We start from the raw sequence: 24,860 nt of genomic DNA on the forward strand, positions 1-24,860 counted from the left end.
GTCAAAATGAAATGTAATTTTTGAGAATACAATGGGACATGCCCCAATGGCCTGTCACAAAATGTGGTTTTTAAAAATGGGATAATCCAATTTTATTTAATGTATAAATGCTCATTAAAACATGAGACCACCTCTATGGCAATCCAAGACAGACACTTCTGACCACTGGTTCATTAACTATAGTGAGGAGGATTAAAAAGCATTTGATGAAAGGTATGTATAACTCTCATGTATAATTCAGAAGCAATTTTGGATCCATGTTCCAGCATCTATGTTAATTTTTAAAAAATTGCTAGGGTTGATATTAATTGCATAGTAGCTATGCTAGCAAGAAGTCAGCAGAATTGAAATTGATTATAGTAATTGTAGAAAAAAAGGGGGGGGGCTGAATTATCCTACAAGGTGTGTGATCTAACTTATTGTGCCAAAGCAGAAGGGACATGGTGACTCTGTGAAATTTGAAAGGCATATAAAAGGATGGGGAAAATCTTTTGAGAGAGTGAAACTGGCTAAAATCTTCACCTTGTTAGCATTGCCCCCGGCTCTCTTACTTGGGCAGTGGACATGTCACCATCAGCAGAAGTCCAACCACCAATCTCAATGCTACAGCAGCAGAGGTGTCCCACAAGCTGAGGGCTCAGCACACAGGTGGGGCTCCATCTGAAAGCAGGGAGCATTCTACCTTTAGGTAGATAATAGCCTTCCTTTTATCTGGACCTAGCAATTCACTCCAGGACTCCACAGAAAGTATCCTACGGATGGTTCTAACTCTGGCAACACAATAACTTTCTTCAGATCCCTGGGCAATCAGCAGGAAAATGCTGGTTACCAATGGCTGCACCATATTGCCTTTAGGTTTCCAAGTCATTTTTCTGCTCCTTTGAGAGAAGCATCAATTCTTTTTTTCTTACAACCTAAATCCTATAGCAAATTGGTTTCTTCTCTGTGGGGGCTAATAGCCAAGTGGAATTCTTCAGTTTCTGAATGTGTATTCTCCAGGGTCTTTCTCACACCAAATGCAATGCTACATTTTTCTGGATTTGTAGTAAAGGGTAAAAAATATTCTGAGATTATCTGAGAGCACAGCAACAAGCATAAGCCAGTTTCATACATTAGAGGAATCTAAATTTAAAATTGCTGAGTTAGGGAATATTAGTGATTAATAATCTCCAAATTTAAATTTTAAATTTGTTTAGTGCTGTCAACAGAACCCTATGATTTGCTTCTAATCAACAGAATATGGCAAGAGTCGTGGAACCCACTCATTTGATTATGTTACGTTATGGAAGATGGTCTTGCTAACAGACAACACTCGAGTCTCCCCCTTCACTGCTGGTTTTGAAAAGCAAGCTTCCAAAGCTCCCACAACCACAAGAAAAGGACATGTGCCAACAATTATAGAGAGTTTGGGACTGGATCCTTCCCCAGCTGAGCTAGCAGATGAGACCCCAGTCCTAGCTGACACCTCGACTGTAGCCTTTTAGAGAATCCAGTGGGACCAGGCCCCAACCCCTGACCCACAGAAACAGGGAGATAGAAATGCATGTGGTTTTAAGCAGCTAATTGTGTGGTAATTTGTTATGCAGCAATAAAAGCAGATACTGACTTTGGTACTAGATTTTGGGCACTGCTGTCAAAAATACCCAAGTATGTGGGCGTGGTTTGGGATCCCCAGTAACAGTGGGTACGGGCTGGAAAAATTATGAAGAGCGTAACAGAAGGAAAGAAAGCTGTACATGTGTAACTTCTCTGATAATGGCAATTTATAAAAAGGAATAAGCACTTACTGCTGGGGACAGAAAAACATGAAAACCCTCCATTTGGTTTAAAACTGTGACACAGCATGTTGACTATAGTTAACACTGTACTGCATATTTGTAAGATGCTAAAACAGTAAATCCTAAAAGTTCTCCACAAGAAAAAAAATTCATCACTATGTATGGTGATGGGTGTTAACGAGATTTAATGTGATCATTTCACAATACATACAAATATTGAATTGCTATGTGGTACACCTTAAGCATGTTATATGTCAATTATAGTTAAATATTTACAAAATTAAAACAAACGTGGGGGCAACTTGATGGATATAAACTAAGTGGATTGGATACAGTCATCCTTGGGAGGCTAATGATCATTTTCCTATCAAAAAGTTAATTTTTTTCAAAAAATTTTTTAATTTCTCAAATTAAAAAAATTCCAATTATCAGTGTTATATTAGTTTCAGGTGGATGATACCTGAATTGTACGAATTGTATGATTCCCCAATTCCATATGTTACTCAATGTTCCTCATGGCAAGTGTACTCTTAATCCTCTTCACCTGTTTCACCCATCCCCCACCCACCTCTCCAGCAACCTGTTTGTTTTCGATAGTTAAGAGTCTGTTTTTCGTCTGTGAGATTGTTTTGTTTCTTAAATTCCAAACGTGTGAAATCATGTGGTCTTTTTCTCTTATTTCACTTATCATTCCACACTCTAGCTCCATCCACGTTGTTGCAAATGGCAAGATTTCATTATTTTTGCTGGCTGAGTAATATTCCATTCTAGTACCTTTATACACACAGTACATCGTTATCCATTCATCTATCAACGGATACTTGGGCTGCTTCCATAATTTGGCTATTATAAAGATTCCTGTAATAATCATAGGGATACACATAAATACTTTCAAATTAGTGTTTTTGTATTCTTTGGGTAAATATCCAGTAGTGTGATTACTAAGTCATATGGTAGTTCTACTTTTAATTTTTTTTGAGGAACAGCCATACTATTTTCCATATTGGCTGCACCAATTTGCATTCCCACCAAGCGCACCAGGCCTCCTTTTTCCCCAATTCTTGCCAACAACTCGTTTCTTGTGTTGTTTCAGCCATTCTGACTGGTATGAGGTAGTATCTTGTTATACTTTTGATTTGCATTTCCCTAATGATGAGTGACACTGAGCATCTTCTCATGTGTCTGTTGGCCATCTGTAGGTCTTTGGAGAAATGTCTGTTCATGTCTTCTGCCCATTTTTAAATCAGATTATTTGGAATTTTCTTGGTGTTGATTTATGTAACTTCTTTATGTATTTTAAATAATAGTCCTTTTTCAGATATGTCATGTCTTCTCCCACTTAGTAGGTTGTTTTTACTGTTCTCTTCACTCTGCAGAAGATTTTTTTTTTTTTTTAAGATTTTATTTTATTTGACGGTGAGAGAGAGAAATCACAAGTAGGCAGAGAGGCAGGCAGAGAGAGAGAGAGGGTGAAGCAGGTTCCCCGCTGAGCAGAGAGCCCGATGCGGGGCTTGATCCTAGGACCCTGAGATCATGACCTGAGCAGAAGGCAGAGGCTTGACTATCTGAGTCACCTAGGCACCCCTCTGTGGAAGCTTTTTATTTTGATGTAGTCCTGATAGTTTATTTTTGCCTTGTATCCCTGCCTCAGGAGACATACCTAGAAAAATGTTGCTATAGCTGATATCAAAGAGATTCCTGCCTGTGCTCTCTTTTGAACTTGTGTAGTTTCAGGTCTCACGTTTAGGTCTTTAGCCCATTTTGAGCTCATTTTTGTGTATGGTCTCGACACATTTTTTGATTGTCTTCAAATGTATGATGATGTTTCAGTACCTAAAATGAATACACAGTACTGACAGTAAGAGCAGCAGATAAGGTCTTCGCAGGTAAATGGTAAGAATTTGGCTTCCCCACTAAGACGAAGACATGTGGGTCGTATCCAGTAATTCTCTGGAAAAGAGTTTTAAGAAAATTAGTTGACAAAGAAATAGCACGTGAGGTGTGCTAGTGTAGGCCAGCAGTTAGGTGCTAGATTACCTGGCCTGAAGGAGTTTGAGATAGCTGAGCTGTGGGAACACACGGCAAGGGCCCTTGTAGAATGCCGCGGCTAATCTGTTCCGCTGTGGAGCTGACGTGTGAGAGAGAGGGGTCTCTCTCCAGTAGATTACAAGCACCCAGAAACACTGGGTTTGGAGGAGAACCTCTTTATTAAAAAATCTAACCCTGAAAACGAGATTCTGTGGTAACTAGTTGTACTTTTTAAGGCCTTCCTGGGCAACCAAACATGTATGTGTGTATCTTCTGTTTCCTGTCTCCCATACCTTGAAGGATCCATACACAAGCTATGTCACCACAGACACATTTTGTCCTGTAAAAAGACACACTCTACACAAGGCAGATGAATGAGGCCTTTGACGTCATGCAAGTGCTACCCTCTTGGCTAAACGCAGACCATACTGAAATTATTACACACAGAGAATCACAGCTTTAAATGCATTTACCATTTTTATTTCGCTATGCGGAAACATACATTCACCATGGACCGTGTGATGCAGTTGACAGTGTAATGGAGAATATATCTTTTTGAAGGCTATTTATAACTAAACACTAAGTAGTTTAATTACAGTGGAAATTCTGTACAATTTAAGGCTTGGCTCTGAACTAGATTGTAAATATGGACCAGATTTGGAAATAAAACACTTTTTTTTTTCAAGTAAAAGAAGAAAAATCAACTTAAAAACACAAGGGAAAAGAAACGAAGAGAGAAAACAATGCAACAGAAGCCCAACAGATCTTTCTGGAGTGAAATTTCATAATATTGTAAACTAAGAGAAACAGGTTTTCTTCCCCCAAATAATGACAATTTACATATTTAGGGCTTGTTAGGGAACTCTTGGAAGCTTTCCAGGTTGGACGCAGACCAAAGCGAACAAGGAAGAAATCACATTAATATGCTAAAATCAGTACTACCTTATAAGGAATTAAATTAGATACACAAAGCAGGATTGTAAGCATTAAATATTTCCGGAGGATTGAGAGTTGTTGCTGTGTATGGGTGAGAGTAATAAAACCAGGTGAGACAAGTACAAGATTCAAGTTGTTTACTGAATAAACTCGGTTATTGGCACATCTAATCTGGAATAAACCTGACACATTAGACCTAGACAGCTTCTAGCATTTTAGGGTAATCTTCATTTGTCTGTAAACAAAAGATCTGTCACCTAAGAAATTGCGATTTTTGTTTAGACTTTAATAATAAACTATGAAAGGCATGAATTGTTTATGTGTTACATGAGATCACGGTTTATATTGTTGGTTATGAACGTGCAGGTATAGCTGAAAACTTAGACACTTGGTGGAAATTAAAAATGCTACTCTTTTGTAATTTTATCATTGCTTCATGCAGTATCAGTTTTGTGATGCTGATTCGGATTGCTTTATTATGGGAAGATCTCTCTGCCAGTGTCTTTATTAATGGTCAAGGTCAGTTCTTCTGGATTGAAATTTTCCATGGGCAGATACAAGTCAGTTGGGTTAGAAGAGGGAACTCCATATAGGCTCTGGTTTTCCTAACGGTTTGCATGACTGGATTCATGTGCAGGCTAAATTATTCCTGTAGGAAAGAGATTTGATCAATTACTCCTTGGAAAACACCCGAGAGTCTTCCTCAGACTAAGGCCACAAACAAAATTTTCTTGCAGGTTATTACATGCACTTTTTGCCAACACACTAAAATTCCAGCGTAAGTCCGTGATACGCATTCTCTTACGTTAACTACAACACCACTCAAGTGGCTGAAGCTCGCTGGAGAACCCTTTTGCTGCTGTCTTTCAAATTATATGATTAATTTGAATATCATGAGTGACTTTTATATTTTTTTCTTTAAGAGAGACTGTTATTCAATCTATAGTTCCTAAACCAACGTTAGAGAACTTCCTTATTTCATTTATACACATAAGCATTTAAGCGACTTTTGTCACATAACCAAGTATGCAAGTAGCTCAATGGTTGCATTCAGCATTCAGAGCCCTCTGGGGATGCTCTGGGCCTGTGAGTTCCTGCACAGCAGGTGAGTGTGAGTGTGCTTAAGAAGTCTGTGCGTACACAGAAGACGCTATCTGCTCACGATGCCAGCCAAACAGCCATTGGAACGGCATGCACACACTTTCTAGAGAAAAGCAGGAGCACAAGACTGCAGTTTTGCCTCCTCCTGAGACATAACGCTATACTAAGAAGAAAAAAAAAATACTCCAAAGAACTCAGAAAATATAAGCCATCCAAAATGAAAGTGAATGTCCATGTTTCAAATTCAGACACAAAGCAAAAAGAGAGCATAAACAGAAGCATAACCAAACACAGTCGCAGAGAAAGCTTAGAGTGAAATGGGATATTGTTGCTGTCCGAAGGAGAAAGGGGTACGCTTTATTTTTCTGGTATTTGGAACACACAAATTGTACCTTTTGGAACAAATTGGCCTTCGTTCCAATTAGGCCACATGGCAAGGAAAATCAAATCTGATTCCTGAATCGAATTTGGGTAACGAAGAACACAGGGCACGAATGAAAAGGAAACACCAGCGAGACCATGCAAGCAAAGACTGCTTCTTTCTTGATCCTCTAGCTGGCAGAATACGCAAAAGAAGTCCACAGTGTGGAACTCCCAAATCTGAAACAAACCAGCACCCACAAACCAATTCTGCAGCCCCTCGGTAAGCAGCCTCCCAATGCCAGTGAGAGAAGAAAGGAGGAGGAGGCGGCACGGGAAGGTCGGGGGGAAGCGCCCATGCTACATGCCAGCCAAGGCCAAGCCTAGAGAATCAACTCGCCTCTTACCTGAGGTCAATCCTCTCCATCTTCCGGTGTGATCTCTGTCTCTTTATGTACCACTACTTTGGTCACTGACATGTCAGGGTGCTGCTCTTTGGCCTCTTTAATTGCCTGAGCCAGCGCCTATCCCCAGGAAATCACAGAAGGGCAAAGACAAAAAAGGAGGTGGAACATGCATGATCAGTAGCAAGGTGGAGACTTACGAGCTAGATCTATATACGTCATTCACAAATGAGGTATAACGATCGCAAAAGGAATCGTACATTGCGTATGGAAAAGTTAATTCAGAAAACTGTTTACACTGCACCATGGACTAGACCACCACCACTGGGAAGAGCAGGGCTGACCAGTGTCTCTCTGATTCTCTGCCTGGGTATTTACCATCCTCACGCGCACTTACCTGGTCATGGTCAATGTCTGCATCTCCTGTGATGACTATCCGCTTCTCAATTCTCGTCTCTGAAATGCCTCCTTTCACAGTCTGCGAGGGACGGACAAGTGTTACAAAGTGTTCCTCCCACCAGGAGGAACAACCCTCCTTCAGTGGGGACAACGGTCAGAAGCGCTAACAGAGTTTTAACTAACGGCACTTGTTAAGAGTTGAAACAATTCTTGGGCAATTATTCAAAATCGTTAATTTCAGAAGTGTCGCTCTCAGGGAGTCCTTTGGGTGTGGCCGGCCAGGGTTTCTGGAACACCTACCATATGCCAAGGACTGCAGTTCCATGTTAAGCAAAGGGTATCAGTATGCATATTCCTAAACAAAAATGAGCACAGAGGGGCAAATGCCCCATGCACGGAGTGGACGTGAAAGTTCTAACATAGCTATCTGGGCCTCCAGATAGTCACGTCACTCTGCCTGTAGAGCCCAACTGGGAAGTAGGTCCGTGTAAATGTCTTCCTTCTGTCTGCTCCCGTCTCACTTACTTTGGTGATGTGGGTGGTGGTCGTGGTGCTGGTGGTTTCAGATGTGATCGTCTGTGCGCTCATAAGCACGCCCGGCTCCAAATCAGCGCCGGCATCGACCTAGGAAGGCGAGGAACAGACACCGCACTCGAATACCTACGTTAGGTTGGGGCATCACCATGATTCAGTCTACTCCCACCGTCACAGCGTTGTTCACTCCGCCTCCGGGAGCTGTGGCTCTCGGGACAGACAACCCCGAATGTGGCCGGAATTAACCAACATTAAAAAACCAGGACTTGAGGGGTGCCTGGGTGGCTCAGTGGGTAAAGCCGCTGCCTTTGGCTCAGGTCATGATCTCAGGGTCCTGGGATCGAGCCCCACATCAGGCTCTCTGCTCAGCAGGGAGCCTGCTTCCTCCTCTCTCTCTCTGCCTGCCTCTCTGCCTACTTGTGATCTCTGTCGGATAAATAAATAAAATCTTTAAAACAAAAACAAAAACAAAAAAACCAGGACTTGAAAAATGGGAGTAGGGTCTGCTGAGCTGTTATCTTCCCTTATCTCTAGCTCAGGAAATAGGTTCCTGAGCCTTGTTCTATATTCTGAGATCTATGGAGACCTGTTCCAGTCACCTGAAGCTTCTGGGCTGGTAACAAAGTTGTAATTACTACCATTACCACACTTGATAGACACTGTTTGGTTGTTGGGTCCTCTGAGTCTCACAAACTAAGTATCATGAGCTATAGTCAAATGCAGCAGCCATGAAAGGGCAAAAACAAAGAGCCGGGGCTCTGGCCTTCATAGACATCTTACCTGTGATGACTCATACGTGATGGTTTTTGTTTCCGTGTGAACGACCGGCACCTCCTTGGTAGAAATTTCTAGCTTTGCACCTCCTGGTGAAACACTGCCAAAGCTGATGGTTTCTGTCTTCACAGTTGATGACTGGGCCAATGGGGAAGTAGGTAGAGCTGCGATTACAGTTTGCACGAAGACAGGATTTTGGTGCACCACCCCCCCTACCCCACAGTGGGTATGGATAAGCACAGGTTAGTATGAAATAAATGTTTACGTATAACATGGGGAGGGCAAGTCGTGGCATGAGGCAGATACCAGGTCAGTCTTTCAAAATTCCATAGACTTTTTTTTTTTTTTTTTTTAACATGGGATGTTCCAGGTAAGGGAAAGCATTTTGGTGGACATGTTGAAAAAACTCTTTTTATGATCCCCCCCTCACCTAAACTAACAGATCAAAAATCATCAATTTTCCTTTTATTTAATGAAAGAAAGAAGTAACAAATACGAAGACATTAACACCCCCCCCCCCCCAGACTTCAGGAATCTCAGTTATAAAGAACAAAGTTCTGGCATTTGGTACGGCAGCAAGCATGGGTTTTGGTCCTTCTGGTGATGGTGAAGTACATTGATCAAAAATAAATTTACCAAATTTTCTACTAGTATGGCTGGCCATGCAGCCCCTGGGGTTTACTGCTAATAATTACAACGAAGGTAGGAGCCATTTCCTGGAACTGCACATAATTAATCATCATTAAACATGTCTGCATGGGACCCCCAAAGATGGAAACCAGCATGGAGACCCTATTGCCATACAAGAGGGAAATAAGAGGAGAAACAAACTGCACTTGGAAAAGGCAGAAAGTTAAACTTAGCTCCCCTTTTACGCTTAACCAAATTTCGGGGACTCATAGATCAGTTTACATCAGTGCCAAAAGGAACATCAACTGCTAGTTACCTCAAAATGAGGTTTTTGTTCCCAAGTCTCAGAAACGTGGATTGTTGTACTCTGCTGCTCCTCTGGCTCATGGGAGGCAGTGGCGGTCTCTTCCTGTTCGAGAACAGCTTTATCGGCCACCTTCCCCTTCTCCTCCTTAGCTCCCTCCATCAGAGCAGAGCCCTCCTTCCCTTTTAAGCTAGAAGCGTCGGCAGATGCTGCCTGGGCTGCAGCATCCACGTCATCTCCAGCTGCGTAAGAAGCATCCCCGCTCGCATGCACATTCATCACATTTCTTTCCTCCACCAACACGGTTTCCTGCACAACCTTCTCGGTGCTAAGTGGCTCGGGGTGCTGGCTTGTTTCCGTCTCGGTCTTGCTGGACCCCGTCTTGGTTTCCGTTTTCTGCATGGAAAAGGACTGCAGTGTCAGGGTGACCTTCCACAAACCAAAGGTCAAACCACAAAAATCAAAACCAAAGCAGCCACTCACCAGGGTGCTTAAAGCCAGTGTCAAGTGCTTATGACCAGAAATGCTTACAGAAAAGATAAATTAGCCTTCATTGCTCCCACCAGGATCTCAGATGCGTGCCCCCCTGCCCTGACACTACCCCCTGCACCCCCAGTCGAGCCTGTGTTGCTGTGTTGGGATAGCCGCAAATGAAATAGGATGCAGATAAAATGCAATGAAAACAAAACAAAATGAAAGCATTGTAGCGTGTTCCCATCAGTTGTGGCAGCTTTCTGAGACCTAATGGATGACATAAAATGCTTAAAAAAATTAAATGCTATGTAACTTTTTCAACATGACTGCCTTTTGAATAACTGAAGTAAGTTCTAGGGATGCAACTGCAGGCACATGACAGCTATGCCAAGCAGGCACTAAAGGAAAACCACCCAAGAGAACTCTGAGGTGTTTAAGGCAAAGCCATTCGGATGCAAAACACACACCCATGCGCGCACGCACTCACACACGCACCCACACCTCCGTGCACACACCAAAAGGGCATAAAGAAAGGCAACTAGGCAGGGTCAGGAACACCAAAGAGGAAGCAATTGGCCACCTGAACCCAGCTTTGAGAAGTAGAAGTGACCCCTCCTATGAATTCTGTTGGTTTTCTTGCAGACTCTAATAAACTGAAGATTTCAGAGCCATCCATGAGCTTTTCAGCAGAAGACTGTTTAGTCTGAGTGAACAAAGAAAGGGACAGTCAAGCACAGAGACAGGAACATGGGTGGGCACATTCACATTCACAGCCGGTCAGACAAAACTGTAGGGGAGGAAGGTGGGAGGAGGGAGGAGGGCGTCTACCATACAGATTTTGGAAACAGAAAAGAATGGGAAATAAAATAGCAGACTGAGGTGACCATGAGCTCTTGTTTGGTAAAGCGGAGAGAGTTATTAGGATATGGGCGGTGCTGGTTTAAGCAGACCATTCTCCCTTCATTGCAAGCCCCAGCAGCGCTACCACATCTCGGGATCAGGGAGCTGGAAATAAAACGGAAAGTGTTTTAATGCTCATACTGGATTGCGCAGTATTGATCTGACCATGAAAAAAATTTAAAAAGCTTGGGTCGGCTGCTCTCAACATAAAGCCAAACAGCAAGTGGAACAGAAAAGTTGAGGGTGGAAGGGCGCTGCCTCAAAAAAAGTCATGCTGGAATCTGAAACGGTGGCCCAAACGAAAGGCACTGGTTACCACAACTCGGGACGTGGCCGACTCGGTAACATAATGAGCAGTGGCCACGGTGACGGCCGGCTCCTGGGAGTATCTCCACTCAGACAGGCTCTTCCGCCTGGGACCAAAGAGCCCCACTTTCAAGACCTCGCCCTCAGGCAGCAGCTCCGTCCTGCTGAGGCGCGTGCTGTCCAGCCCCGCGTGGGGTCCCGTGTCCCGGCCCAGCATCGGGGCTTTGTGCAGCTCTTCTTCCTCGGGGCTTGGCCGCCGGGACTCGGCTTCCTGGATGGGAGCCAGGGATTCAGACAATTTCCGTTTGGGTGTGTGGACCTCAGGTCCCCTTTTGGATTTCTCATCAGGGACGGCATCTAGAACCTCGTAATCGGCCGTGACTGGAATGACCTTCACAGACTCGGACACTCCTCGGTCTGTTTTCTGAATGGCTTCCAGACTGCAGGGCTGCACTCCCTTCTCCCCCTCCTTGCCTTTTCCAGTCATGGTAACGATCTTTCCAGATACTGTGTCATAGGATTTGCCCAGAGTGTATATTTTCTGCTTGCTTTCTCCTCTCAACTGCATTTCCCGGGCCAAGTCATCGAAGCTCTGCATTTCAAGGGCACCGGATCTTAACAGATCAGCGGGGATGTCACCGCTTCTACTGCTCACGGTCACCACCTTGTAAGTCACAATCTTTCTTGAATCACCGTCAACTACCTCAGTGGGTACTTTGTCTACAATAACCCAATCCTCTGTGCCCTATATTTGAAATATAAAAGCTAAATTAGAAATTCTGATGGTCTCATTTCTAAAATAAGAATCCTTTAAGAAAACCAGGGCAAAAGCTACATTGCGAGGTGACCGCACGGGGCTGGTGTTAATGTCTAATGATTATGGTCGCAAAGCTCTTCTTATCTGAAATTTACAAACCCTAACCTTCAACTTGGAATACAGTCTGCATGTAGAGTTGTAATTGCAGATTTCTTTAAACGGGAGCATACCTTGGTGGTAAATGTTTGCAAGATTCTATCTGACCTTTATGCTAAGCATCTGAACATTCTACATTTCAAGGTTAAATGGTGTTACTGAAAGCTGCTGTACAAGTCATTTAGCTTGGATGGGCCCAAAAAGACCGTCTTCCAGGATATGTATAACACTGCACTTCATATCTGCTGTTTTCACAAAGAACTTGCCAGAATCCCATGAATTTCTGTGAAAACCATTTTGTTTGTAAATTCTATTTCCTCATTTAGGGGATCGAACTCACTACAGCACCTACTATCCGATAAACACTGAGGGAGCCCTACTCAAGGCACAGCCAGGAAGTACTCCCACCGCTGGGGCATTGTTGGAGCCTCTTATCAATAGCTCATGGTGGTCTGTACCGTGTTCCAATCGTATTTATAAGCAAAGTTCATCATCTGAGTAGTTTCCTTGCCACTTTCCTCGGTACTTAGTTCCGATACAGCAAAAGAAGTGAAAGTTAAGAAACCTACATTTGAGAAGGCTACTAGGACGAGAACAGGCTGCAGACTACTCTAACAGATCATGAGGGGATGAGAAATCAAACCAGGGGCAGGTGAGCACCTTGATTTACATTTTAAGCTACAGCGTTTTCCACCTGCCTTATTTATCTTAGCCTAAAAACAGGAATCTTGAAGTGCGTGTGCCTTACGAACAATAATTACAGATCGGTCTACATGCTGGTGCTGGATTAAAGCAAATGAATTGAAGAATAACCTCTATGGTCGATGGGACAGTTTTCTGGAAAATGATTTGGCGAGAGGTAACCATAGAGCCCGCAGAGTCTCCTTCCTGCATTTTCTGTATCGGACTCCGCTAGTGGGAAAACCAGTAAGAGTTCAGAACTTTCAACATCAGTCAAGGTCATCTAAATTAGTATCACTCTATAGGTAAAACAGAGAGTAAAAAGCGCAATTATAATATTAGAAAGCATCATCATAATGCTTCCGTGAGCAAACACAGATATCACAGTAGAGCAAGACCCATCAAAGAATGATGGCTAATTGATAACTAAAGTAAGAAAATTCCCTTTTCCCCTCCCCAGAATCCAAGCAAATGTTGACATACCTACCTTTGTTTTAAGCGAGGTAAATGTAAAAAGGAAAATAAAAACTACAGACATTGCAATGATAGTAAAATCTGAAGAGCAATTCTCTTCTGGGCAATTCCTTTATGTTTGTCTTTTACCTGAGACTCAAGGAATGGAGAGCTTCCTTGCTGCAAAAATATAACTTTTTCAGAAATGTCTCTTTCTTCTTTGGTCTGTTTGGATAGAGGGGGTTGGGTTGGAGAAGAGGAAGTAGACAGTTTCCAAAAAAAGGCAAGTTAGGAAGAGAGTTCTTTTACTGTGTCGTACGTATTAATAGTCATTCATCTCTTTCTGAAGAAGTGAATTATTGCTTATGAATTTGAAAAGTGGTCTGAAACCATTTCAACGCTTCATGATCACCTCCCCAAAGTAACAGGTTAGTTTCTGAAGCTCCAGTGTTTGACTCGACACGTTTCCCACTTCCGTAAACACAAAACATGTAAGAGCAAATAGAAAGCTCCTTGGCATTCACACAGTGTCCAGGCCAGTCATGTGCAAAGCCATAGACATGAGGAGTAGAAGAAAATGTGAAGATTAAAAAAAAAAAAAATTGAGATAAAAACCCCTCCCTCCTACATCTGACAAACACTTGTTTGTCATCAGGAGACATCACTTGTCTCCCAGGCAAGGAGATGCACATGGGCCACTGCCTTCAGCTACTAGCTTTGAGGAAACCCAGTCAGACCTCAATGTATTCCTCTCTTATTCCACAAAGTACACTCAGAATTTATAGCTTTATTTGAACTTTTATAAGATGGCGAGTAACTTTAAAAAGTCAACTTCAAAATATCTTTGTGAAAAATTAAGTACTCAAAGTCATGCTTTCACACGGAACATTAAGAAATGTTGAAAAGTAAATACGCTGTGTTAGCAACTAGCTTCTCCCTTTTATCTACTTTTTATTACTTCCTTTAGTAGTAAGTAGGAATAATTCAAGTGGCAATATACTCGCTGCTGAGTCAATCTCTGTGCATAGCGTCAGGCTCCATGGAGTACTGAATGAAAGGGTATTTAGGACGAGTAATCTAAAAAATCCTAACAGAAAGCCCAAAGTTTCCAGGAGGACAGAGCTTTTAAAATAAATCTTATTGTAAACAATACAATTTAATGAGAGTTATTTACTATTCCTATGTGTGTACAAACTTATCGGTATTCCCTTTAATAGTCTGATTACAGACGTTTGTAAGGGGACATCTGGAGTATTCTCCTGAAGAACCCACGGGCAAATTTTGATAGCATTGTTCTCCTGTGCCCCTTTTTTTGATGAAGAGAAAGTAAGGTATTTCTGAGGGGGAAATACCTTTTGGAGAAAGGTATTAGAAAAAGACAAAATGTACCACGTGAAATCATTAAATACGGATTTTTGTCTTGTTTTGTTTGTTTGACTTTCAATTGTAGTCTCTTTCTCACAGAGAAATAAGAAACAGGAAGAAAAGGTCAAGATTATAGGTACTTTTCAGAATACCACCGCCAGGCCTATAATTAAAATCACTGAGCTAAATATTATCCCTAAGATGAAAGCCTAAAATAATAATAATAATAATAATAGCAGGAAAATGTGGTTTTTAGCACATCCTGTTATCTGACATCAACTAATTTCAAAACTGTTTGTCTATAATGAAAGTATCAACACTGTCTGCATCCGAACTGTGTACGCCCGCTGAGAGAAAAGGGTAACATAAGGGACAGATCTTAAAATCCTATAGATGGTCAACCTCAATTCAGTTTGTTCAACTCAAGGAGATGCTGATAAAGGCTGATAAATGTTTACGTTTATCACGGGTTAGAAGAGTTAGCTGTATGCCCTACACATTTTTAATTCAACACTCATCAGATTATCGTAATTGGGAAGCAAGGCCCTTATACTGGCATGCAGATTGTACAGAGGTACAAGACTCACTGCCAGAGGATTAGGGATTTGTGCAGAGCCTTGACCCTTGCTTCTCTTTGTGCCAGGGATTCTCAACTGGGAGGGGTGTTAGAATTACCTGGAGAGCTTTTAAGTAATGGTACTATGTGGAAGTGCAGCTCAGACAAAGGGAATCTGTCTCTGATTTAACAGATCCCAGGCCTCAATATTTTTAAAACTTCCCATGGGTCATTTTCATATGCACCTGGAGTTGCACCCCAAGTCCCAGATGGAAAGTCACAGAAGTCAGATTCAGAGAATGAAAATAAGTCCCCATTTCCATAATCAGAAGACCATGGTGAATGATTTTTGTTTGATTGTTTCCCAATTCGAGGCCCAAGCAAAGCCTGATTTGTAAGAGCAGAGCTGGATTAGAAAGCAGACAAATGCACAAGTAGAGCTGATTTCAGTCATTCGTGGTCCTTATGTTCCATAAAATCCTCATGAACAGTGAGTCAGAAAAGACTGAACCACTGATTTTATGGGAAACACCTTGGGAGGGCTCTTGTGAGCCTCTGGTCATGATATTGTCATCAATGGTTCAATATATAACCTGGTTTTGTATGTTTTTGTTTAAAGACTCATTATTGATCCATTAACATCGAAGTCACGGCCACAGCTTATTCTTGCATGAGATTTCTCTAACATATGTATTTTCCCTAAAGGTACTTTTTAGGACTTCCGGCCCGTAGGTCTGGGTGTCATCTGAAACAGCAAAATCACCCATGGAGACACAAAAACGTGGCACCAAACAGGCCTCAAAAACCCATTTGTATACAGTATGAGAACTGAAACAGGTAGGCAGAGCCCTGCCTTGGGCAACCAGAGCTGGGAATGTGCATGGTTGAGACACCAAGTTTTCACTACTCTGTGTCCGTCTGCAGATGATTGGGAAAGTGTCCTTAAGGCTGATTTTAGGGTTATGGTGAATTTCAGCAAGTAGGTGAATGTGCAGCTACATAATCTGTGAACTGGGAGGGTCAGCCGTGCTAAGCTTCCGTGCTGTAAGACTGCCACTTGCGTCAAAAAAATGCTGATACTGGCACTGTGAAAGTGCTAATGGGTATTGCATTTTGGTTGGAATTTGGAAACTTTCAGTATTCAATTGGCCATGAGGGCATATACCTCTAACATAGACTCAGCCTAGGGGCATCATCAAAGACTGTCATGGGAAATATCTGTGGACAGAAACATGCCCAGAGGCCTTCATGGACCAGACATCTATCCTTCCTGTTTGGTGGGCCCTGTATATGGGTTTGTCTATGTTCCCAAAGTCAAGTGAGCGATGCTTTGGGGCATCCTTGCTACTTATCTGCTATTAAGTATATAAGTATAGATACTTATCAGTATTTGAAAGTTGGATAAATAAAATTCCCATTTTAATAGTAAACGCACATGATCTTTTTAGAATATAATCACTACTCCTAGCTCACTATATATTACTAAGATAATCTGAATGAAACGGTGTGTAATGCTACAAGAATACTTCGGTAACACTATTTTTCATCTATTCTGCATAAAAGGGCCCCTTTCAAAGTAATTCAAATGAATATATACCTTGTCACATTTTAGCTGGGATTAGAATTATCATGAAAATAGTGATTGTGGTCACTTTTGATAAGTAGCTTTCAAGGAAGTTTAGAAAATGATCAAAATGAGTGTCATTATATTCTTTTCCCTGCAAGGACTGAAACATTTCATGTAGACTATAGCTTAAAGGATTTTTCTCCCATAAAGGCCCAAGTTTTGATTTTCTTCTGTTCTAGCTCAGCTTTCTGGAAAATACGCTGTGATAAAGGAGTCTTGATAAAAAGAAAATGTTAATCAGTATGATGCTAGAAAGATGCAGTTATTAAAAAAGTACTTCTTTTGAAAGAAAAAGCAAGATAATGTCTAATAGCGGACAGACGAGCACCACTGACCCTTGTGGGTCCCTCAGTAGGAGCCCCCAGACAGGATCTGCTGAATCCTCACAGTCTGTAACTGTAATTCACAGTCTGTTTTAAATTCTTTGAACAGAATTTTCCAACACGGAGCACTCGTTTTTAAGGAAGACATTCTGGCCCCTCTACTTTCTCTATTTAAAAAATCAAATAAAAACGGATTATAAACCCCGTTAAAATAATGTTATGTATCTTTTTAAAAAAATCAGTTAAAATCGAATCACACATGGATTATACCAGTAGAAGTCTGGTGTAGCAGTCCCAGAGTAAAACAGGTCCCAAAATTCTGTCAACTTCAGATCGGTGTTGAGTCAAACATTAGACCATCCCCCTACGCCTTATCTTGCAACTGATGTGAAACACTCTTGAGTTTTCAGGGGCATTTCTTAATGCAGCAGAGAAAGCATTTTTCAGAAAAAGTGTCAGTTCATTAAGACAGTATCTCAATTTCTCCCAGCTGTGAAATCTAGGTTCGCCATTAGAACAAACCCATTTGCATGCACTAGAGCTTTCCTGCGCCTCCTTGTTCACTCCAAGCACCCTGAGATGTGACCCCTCACTCCTCAGCCGCCAGATCATTCTACTCCACAGCTCTTCTCTGGAGCCCTGAGTATGTTAGGTCTGTTTATACACAGACAAGTGGTGGGTCTGTCTACGCCAACTCCGACCCCTAGGGGCGGGCCCTGCAGAGAAGCACCTCTAGTGACCGGAAGACAGTGACACCCCGAAGCCCGAATACCGACCTCTTCAGGGACCAGCGGTTCGATCATGGGTGCATCCTCCTGCCTGGCGGCTAGTCGCACGGGGGAGGTAGAAAGCCTCTTTTCCCATTCATTCGTGATGGCAGTGTCTGTGGAGGTTTCTAAAAAGGTTCTTTTCAGCTCACTAATATTGGTTTGATGTTTCATCAGGTCATCTTGAGTTTTATCTAGCTCCTACATTCAGAACATAAAGAATCCAACAGTCAACATTTTACACATCTTCCGGAGTTGTTTTTTTTTTTAAGTAATGTCAATCTCATTAGTAGTCAAAATAAAAGAATTCTGATCAGGGTTCATGACACTACCACAAGCACTTTGGTGAAAATGTGACATTTCTAAGAGAAGGAAAAAAAATCTAGTTCACGCAAGCATAAAAATCAAAAGTTTTTTTTAAAGGCAAACTAGAAAAGAGTGTAATTCACACGTAACCAGAAAAAAAAAAAAAAGAAAAGAAACACACACAGGAAAAAGGATCTAAAGCTAGGAGAAAGGAAGGAATCGAAGTAGGCTGAGAAGGTATCCCCACTTATTCCCAGGTGAGAGCACACAGTTCATGCATCATTGTATGAGCCTACAGGTATGCCACTGAAGAAATGTCCACACACACAAACATGCACTGGTATATACCAATACCAACCTCTAACATAAGATTACTATGTTTGACATACACATTTTCACCCTTTATTCGCTTAATCAGACTATTCTGAAAAAAGTGGAGAAGAAAGGGAAAGGTAAGGGACACGGTAGTCACGGGAACAAATGCCATCCTCCACAGTGCACCGACAACACGGGTAACCGCCTACGGAGCATGCTGGAAGGCTGGAACACCGAAGACGCACAGTGACTTATCACACACTGATTTTTGCTTTGGTTTTATTTTTAATTTTCTACCTGTGCCTTGAGCTCTGCATCTTCCTCCTGGTCCGACTGCCAGCATCAAGAAAGAGTGGGAAATAATGTCTTACCACGTAATTGACTATGATTGAAGAACTATGATCTATAGAAACTTGCTAGAGGGGGTACTAGTTTGCTCTTGTATATGGATGCTAGTTCTTTCCTATATGCAAGCCGCAACATTCTCACACACAAATTATGATGCTTATTAAGACAACAGGAGTAAAAGAGTCCTTGCTTGGTGGGTCTTTGACAGTGTCACCCAGAGACTTCTGCGTGTGATAAGCATACACACGTAAGTGGGAGTTGACAGCTAGGGTTTGGTGGGCTGTCCTTAATGCACACTACAAATGTTTCATGTCACCCTAAAACTAAAATTCACAAGCATGGTTAGGATTACCCAATAATGACAGCTCCCTTGGGTTTTATGATTCTTTATAATCCTAGGAAGTTATAGCTATTATTATTATAGCTAAATTGTAGGCCAGAGAACCAAGGCTCAAAGAATTTAACATTGAGGGTCCCACATTTAAGAACTTCTTGGAACTGTGAATTTCTTGAACCCATGTACTTAAAAATAAATAAATCTGGGAAGGAAGGAAGCTGATATAAGTTAAGAAAGTTAAAGAAAAAAAAAAGGAATCAACTACCGTCAACATTACCGACATTTCTTTAAAGATGTAGACAGGATCACTGTTGAGTTCTTAAAAAGTACAACAGATTTATCTAAAAGCCACTTCATTATCTTGATTTTTCTAATTGCAAGGATCTGTTTAGTCATTGGACTGGTGTCCGGGTACCAGGAATGAGGTAACTAGGCCAACCCACATATGCAGGCAGTGGTAAAGCTGGGTGTCTCACTGGTGGTACTCTGACCGAGGTCCATAGGGAGGCCCTCAGGGTAATTACAGGTGAGAAGCCTTGAGGAGACATCTGCGCCGGTGGCCTGCAATGAATCTATCTTGCTCTCGGCCCCCTTATCTGCCAATGGGGCAAGACAGCCCACCCAGCAGCCTCACCCGCATTACTGCTGTCCTAGCCCGAGAGGAGACAGGGCAAGTGTTTAAAAAGTGCAGGAGGGGGACGCCTGGGTGGCTCAGTTGGTTGAGTAGCTGCCTTCGGCTCAGGTCATGATCCCAGCGTCCTGGGATCGAGTCCCACATCGGGCTCCTTGCTCAGCAGGGAGCCTGCTTCTCCCTCTGCCTCTGCCTGCCATTCTGTCTGCCTGTGCTCGCTCTCTCCCCCTCTCTCTCTGATAAATAAATAAAATCTTTAAAAAAAAAAAAAGTGCAGGAAGGCACAGGTAACCCTAACACAGGGCTGGCAACACACTAATTCTCAAGTGTGTGGTGCTCACATAGCTCTGTGTTTTATTTTTAAGCTCCATATAGTTACCTATGTTGTATGTCTATGTTTGCATGCTTCAAATGTTATGGAACAACAGAACTGCTACAGAAATTTGGAGTCTTACTGAAATATTTTTCATTTATGGCACACGTTCAGATCCTGATGAAGTTTACGGAATTAACACGTAGCTACATGTAACAAATAATTCTTATCAAATCAAGATATAATTTTGTTATAATTTGACACAGAAAATTATTAATTTGTAATACATTTGTTTGTGACTGCTTAAAAGAATCTGGATAGTTATTGTTTTACAATATTATTATTTTATTTCTTTTCAAGTAGGCTCTAAGCCCAATGTGGCTTTTGAACTCGTGACCCCAAGATCAAATGTCAGAGTGGCATGCTCTACTGACTGAGTCAGCCAGTACAATAACTGCCCCTACAATATTGTTATTATTATTATTATTACTATTATTTTTCAATGCCAGTGCTGTAATTTTTAACTTAAAAAAATTATGATTTCCAAAACTTTGAGTTGAACTCCGGCATTTCCCAAGGATGAAAATTCCATTTTAAGAAGTTCTTTTGAGGATATTTTCAATTAAGTATTATACAGATACTATTTACATTTTTGGTTTTTCCTGAAAGTCCTACTAGAAAAGACTGTTCTAACCGGATGATGTAAAATAACAACTCCACAAGGTAGAAGATAAATTCTGTGAGAACTTCAGAAAAGGTACATCTTGGCTTCCATTACTATACTGTTTTTACAGACATTTTGGTTATGGGTAGAGAAAATTTGAAAAACAACATAAGCACACACATGTTTCTTTATCCTAAAGAATTCATAAAGGAAAGGACAGCACAGTGTGTTTCCTGTCACTGTTCAATATGATCACTTTTTTTTTTTTAAATCAAGTACTAACAGTAATTTGCTAATTTTTTCTTAGAGAACCCATTTCTTTTGAGTGACCTAGGTTATATCACCTGGTCTACAAAAATAAGAGAAGTATTATTACTATTTTAATAATTATTATTTGGCCATTTTGGATTTAAAAATATATCTGTATCTAGTAAATAAGCTAATTAAATTAATTATAACCCTCCTCCTCACTCATCACGGCTTTCACACACAGATAGCCTCTCACTTGGGAAAGGGGAGTAAGTTGTTTTTTTTTTTTTTTAAGGTATTATCAGTTTAGCCAAAGGTTCTCAAAATGTGATCCGAAAATGGGCAGAGTCAACAGCCCTGAGAATTTGCTGGAAATGCAAATTCCAAAATCCCACCCACACCTTCTTCTTTTGCACAAGAAACATGAGGGGACCCAGCTGGAGGATTCTGATGTAGCCCAGAGCTTAAGAACCACTGACCCAGGCAACAGAATACATTTCCTTCCTCCTTTCAAAGTTAGAATTTCTCTCCACTTCATAAAACCTAGTATGCAAAGGCCCTAAATGCAGAGCCCCATTCATGAGGCACTTGCGCTGGACAGCCACCAGCTGCCCACAGTGATGGTACCAACCTCAGTGGCGGTGGTCTCCCCATCGGCCGCGGTGTCTGTGCGCTCACTGTCGGTCTATTGATCACAGAAGTGACCAGGGTCCAGGAGGAAGGCAGGAAGAGAAAACAAACCCATTTGATCAAATAGGGCATGGCACAGGTCAAACAGTTCACTCTCTCTGTAATGTGTATCAAACTACCTTCCCACAAGAATGCAGGTTTCAAGCAAGAGCAAAAGAAAGACCGGAGCTGGGTTTCATCAGCAGAGCCCCTCGGAGGAAGACCAGTGGCTCACAGCCTGCGGGAACCACAGGAACTGTGTTAGCCAAGCTGACTCGTCTGGTTTCATGTCTCAGGAAAACCAAATTGTCATTCTTTTCCCCCCGAGAAAGATCTCTTAAAAACGTGTAAAGCAAATAAAATGAATGTTTATATATGTTTGCAATTCTACTATTATGTCACATTTGAAAGGTAAATTAAAATGTCAATTTAAATTAAAAGCTACTGGAACAGTCACTGGACTTTCAGCCCCTCATTTATAACATGTTGGTAATTTACACCCATTTATGACCATCAGGCTGTCTGCATTACCTATTACTTATAAAAAGCACATGCCAGTGACTCACAGGCATTATGTTTTGTATGTGAAAAGTATAACTCAGTTTCCAAGTAGCAGTGTTAATTCGATTTTTTACAGACTAACTGTTGTGTTTATTTTGCCCCACCCTCCAATATAAAGAAGTATATCAAAGTAGGTATTTAAACATCTATTTCCAAAATAACCATCCAAATGAAGCAAATTATAATACTAATAAAAAAATGGAGAGAGGGAGAGAGAGAGAGAGAGACATCTACTTGTAAACAAATAAAACAAAGCACAGCATTTGACAGAGCCTAAGTTTTTAAGGGGGAATTATAATAGTCATTTCAGGACTGGGTTTTTAAGCTTGTTTCGTAGAGATTTACGGTTTAAAACAGAAACTTATTTTCTTTGGCGTACAACAGAACCACAGCCATCACAGATAGGACATTTAAATGCCGTAATATATTATAAGCTGACTTTCCCTCCGTAAATGTCAACTAATCACTAATAAAATTCCCTTGAGCAAAGATACGCGATGAATATTTTGAAAACAAAAATAAAAACTGGGAGCTGTAAGCTTGTGAACCTGCCTCTTCAGATTCTCTTTAAATCCTAACAACACGGAATTTCGGAAGTACTCCTGGAACAGGGGTGGTCATTATCAACTTAACTCTGGTTGGGCGGATTTCTTGGCGCTATCCTGAATTTCTTTTATATGTTCCTGAAAGGAAATACATTGAAATTCATGTTTGGCATGTGCACCTGAGGGGGTCAGTGATCATGCCTAAGTAGAACCTAATTTTCAGGAGTTTGGTAAAGAGTGTGTGCGGACACACTTTCATGACCTGATGACCACCTTCACAACATCTGGTGGGGGGCGGGGAGGAGTGGCTAGTAATTTTCTTGTAAGGGTGATCATTGCTACGGTGTTAGCATGGCTTCCCCGGCTGACAGCCTAGGGAATGGCCAATGTGACATAGGGGGAGAGAAACAGGTTATTGTTCAAGTGTATAATAATACGAAGAAGCGTTAGGCTTTCAAGAATAAATAGGAATGACTGGCGCTTGTGTGCTAACTGGTTTTGTGCAACACTTCCAAGCTGCTTGAAAGTATTTCTCCTCTTACATAATAATCTCCCTGTGGCTTGAAAATCTACTGGAGCATCTTGGCTTTAGATTACAGCCCTGGTTAAGAGTGAAGACTCTGATGTCAGGCTGACATGAGCTCAAATCCTTGCTACTGAAATCTGTGACACACTGGACATGTTTCATGTTTTAATCCCCATTTCCTTCCAGCAAAATGGAGAAAAAAAATAACAGCCCTAACTGTATCAGGTAATGGGTATTAAGTGCTTTCTACAAGGCCTGACATGCGCAGACCCAAAAGTGCCTATAATAACTATTGTATATTGACATTATTATTATATTGTAATATTATATAATTATTACCACTTTTTCTAGCTATACGAAAAAACAGCCTAGACCGTATCTCACCTCCCTTAAATTCTTCCTGAGCATGTAGTCGGTTATTCAACAAATATAGTGCATGATCAATAAATAGTTAATGAAGAAAGGCTGAAAAACGTAGCTTTTATAGCAAAAGTAGCTTCTTATATATTATTTATATAATATACTACGACTAAACAAAGCTACGAAATGTATAACGGGTCACGAACTGTCATACAGTTCTGTGTCTACACAAATTAAAATGTCAAAAATCAGTTGATTATTTTTTCCTCCAAATTTGAATCTTTTTTGTTTTATGAAAATATTCCTCACAAATTGACACATAAAGACTAATGGTGATTCTGTGGTATGGCGAGCTAAATTCAGCTTATGTTTCTTGACAGATGATTTAATATTCTGTGCCCCCTGTTATGTGACCATTCTTGAAGGTACAAAAGAAAAAAAAATATTATTGATCAGCAGCTTTATAAGTTTGAAATGATTCTGCCTTTCCACACTGGGTTTCCCTCTTGAGAAAGGTTGGGACTAATTAAGTCACTCCCATACATGAGAAATCTAAGTAGTGATAATAAAATATTTGAAAAGAATTACATTCATTCGTGATTTAGCGATTCTTACAAAATGAACGTGACAGAGCTAAACCGTATGTTACATGAAGTCACCCCGTTTAGCTGCCAAAGTGCTTGAAGCCTAGAGAATAAAAGAGGCCATGTCAACAATTTTTTTTTTTTTAAATGGAACGACCTACATAGGAGTCCTCCAGCTCAGCCTGAACTAGAGAGCATAGCTTTTAACACTTGAGGTTAAGAGACGTCACTGAACAGATGGCCACACGCGAGGTCTCGCGTTAGAGGAGAGCTGTCATGGGTGACCAGGGATGCAGAGCAGGGGGAGACCGTGGTGGCCAGAGCTGGCTCAGGGTCTCAGAGCTCTGCAGTAACAGGGAGAGTTAGCGGCTGGGAAGCTCCAGTCACGTGGTCACTGGCTTGCATCGGGTAACTGCTGTGATTTGTTTTGCTGATGTAATGCAGACATGCCCCAATTTAACATTAATTTTCATGCACTGATTACAACAAGATGTATACCCAGGATTAGGCACAAGATCTGTGTGGTTTGCTACAGAAAAGTTCAGTTATTTAGAATTCAGAAAAGCAGCAAATGGCCATCTTTTGCTTTATGTTGGCTAGATGACTCACTCCACTGCTAAAGGAAAACTACACGTCTGGGTTGGAAACCAGGTAATCCTACGGTCTTTGTAGATAATCTTGTGTTCTTCAGGTTGTACGTTCTAGTCCCACGTTATGCAATCGCCTTGCTCTTGTGAGAAATGGCGATATTAAAGCCTAGGATTCCTTCTCTTAAAATATTTTTCATGTATGAAAATGGTTTTATAGTAAATATATAAAATCACAGAGAATTTGGAGCG

At 41.3% G+C, this 24,860-nt stretch overlaps 1 protein-coding gene across 45 annotated transcripts in view; it reads right to left on the reverse strand.

The window, feature by feature from the left end:
* Positions 1–4,264: 4,264 nt before the first annotated feature.
* The window catches only part of EPB41L3 (erythrocyte membrane protein band 4.1 like 3), a 233,040-nt gene continuing 212,444 nt past the window's right edge, over positions 4,265–24,860 (reverse strand). For 11 of the 45 annotated variants that reach the window (XM_082699145.1, XM_082699131.1, XM_082699140.1 and 8 more), the window contains 13 exons: positions 21,408–21,461; positions 18,532–18,567; positions 17,623–17,814; positions 13,126–13,200; positions 12,655–12,753; positions 10,939–11,673; positions 10,303–10,425; positions 9,261–9,644; positions 8,321–8,452; positions 7,532–7,630; positions 7,005–7,085; positions 6,611–6,727; positions 4,265–5,391 (listed from right to left, as the gene is read on the reverse strand). In XM_082699145.1, coding sequence (XP_082555271.1) covers positions 6,617–6,727; positions 7,005–7,085; positions 7,532–7,630; positions 8,321–8,452; positions 9,261–9,644; positions 10,303–10,425; positions 10,939–11,673; positions 12,655–12,753; positions 13,126–13,200; positions 17,623–17,814; positions 18,532–18,567; positions 21,408–21,461 — 2,121 coding nt within the window. In that variant the 3' untranslated portion in view covers positions 4,265–5,391; positions 6,611–6,616. The remainder of the gene's footprint in view (positions 5,392–6,610; positions 6,728–7,004; positions 7,086–7,531; positions 7,631–8,320; positions 8,453–9,260; positions 9,645–10,302; positions 10,426–10,938; positions 11,674–12,654; positions 12,754–13,125; positions 13,201–17,622; positions 17,815–18,531; positions 18,568–21,407; positions 21,462–24,860) is intronic. The other 34 variants (XM_082699167.1, XM_082699161.1, XM_082699168.1 and 31 more) reach the window with 12 other exon arrangements.

This window comes from Mustela nivalis (genome assembly GCF_964662115.1).
Source record: "Mustela nivalis genome assembly, chromosome: 14".
Taxonomy (NCBI): domain Eukaryota; kingdom Metazoa; phylum Chordata; class Mammalia; order Carnivora; family Mustelidae; genus Mustela; species Mustela nivalis.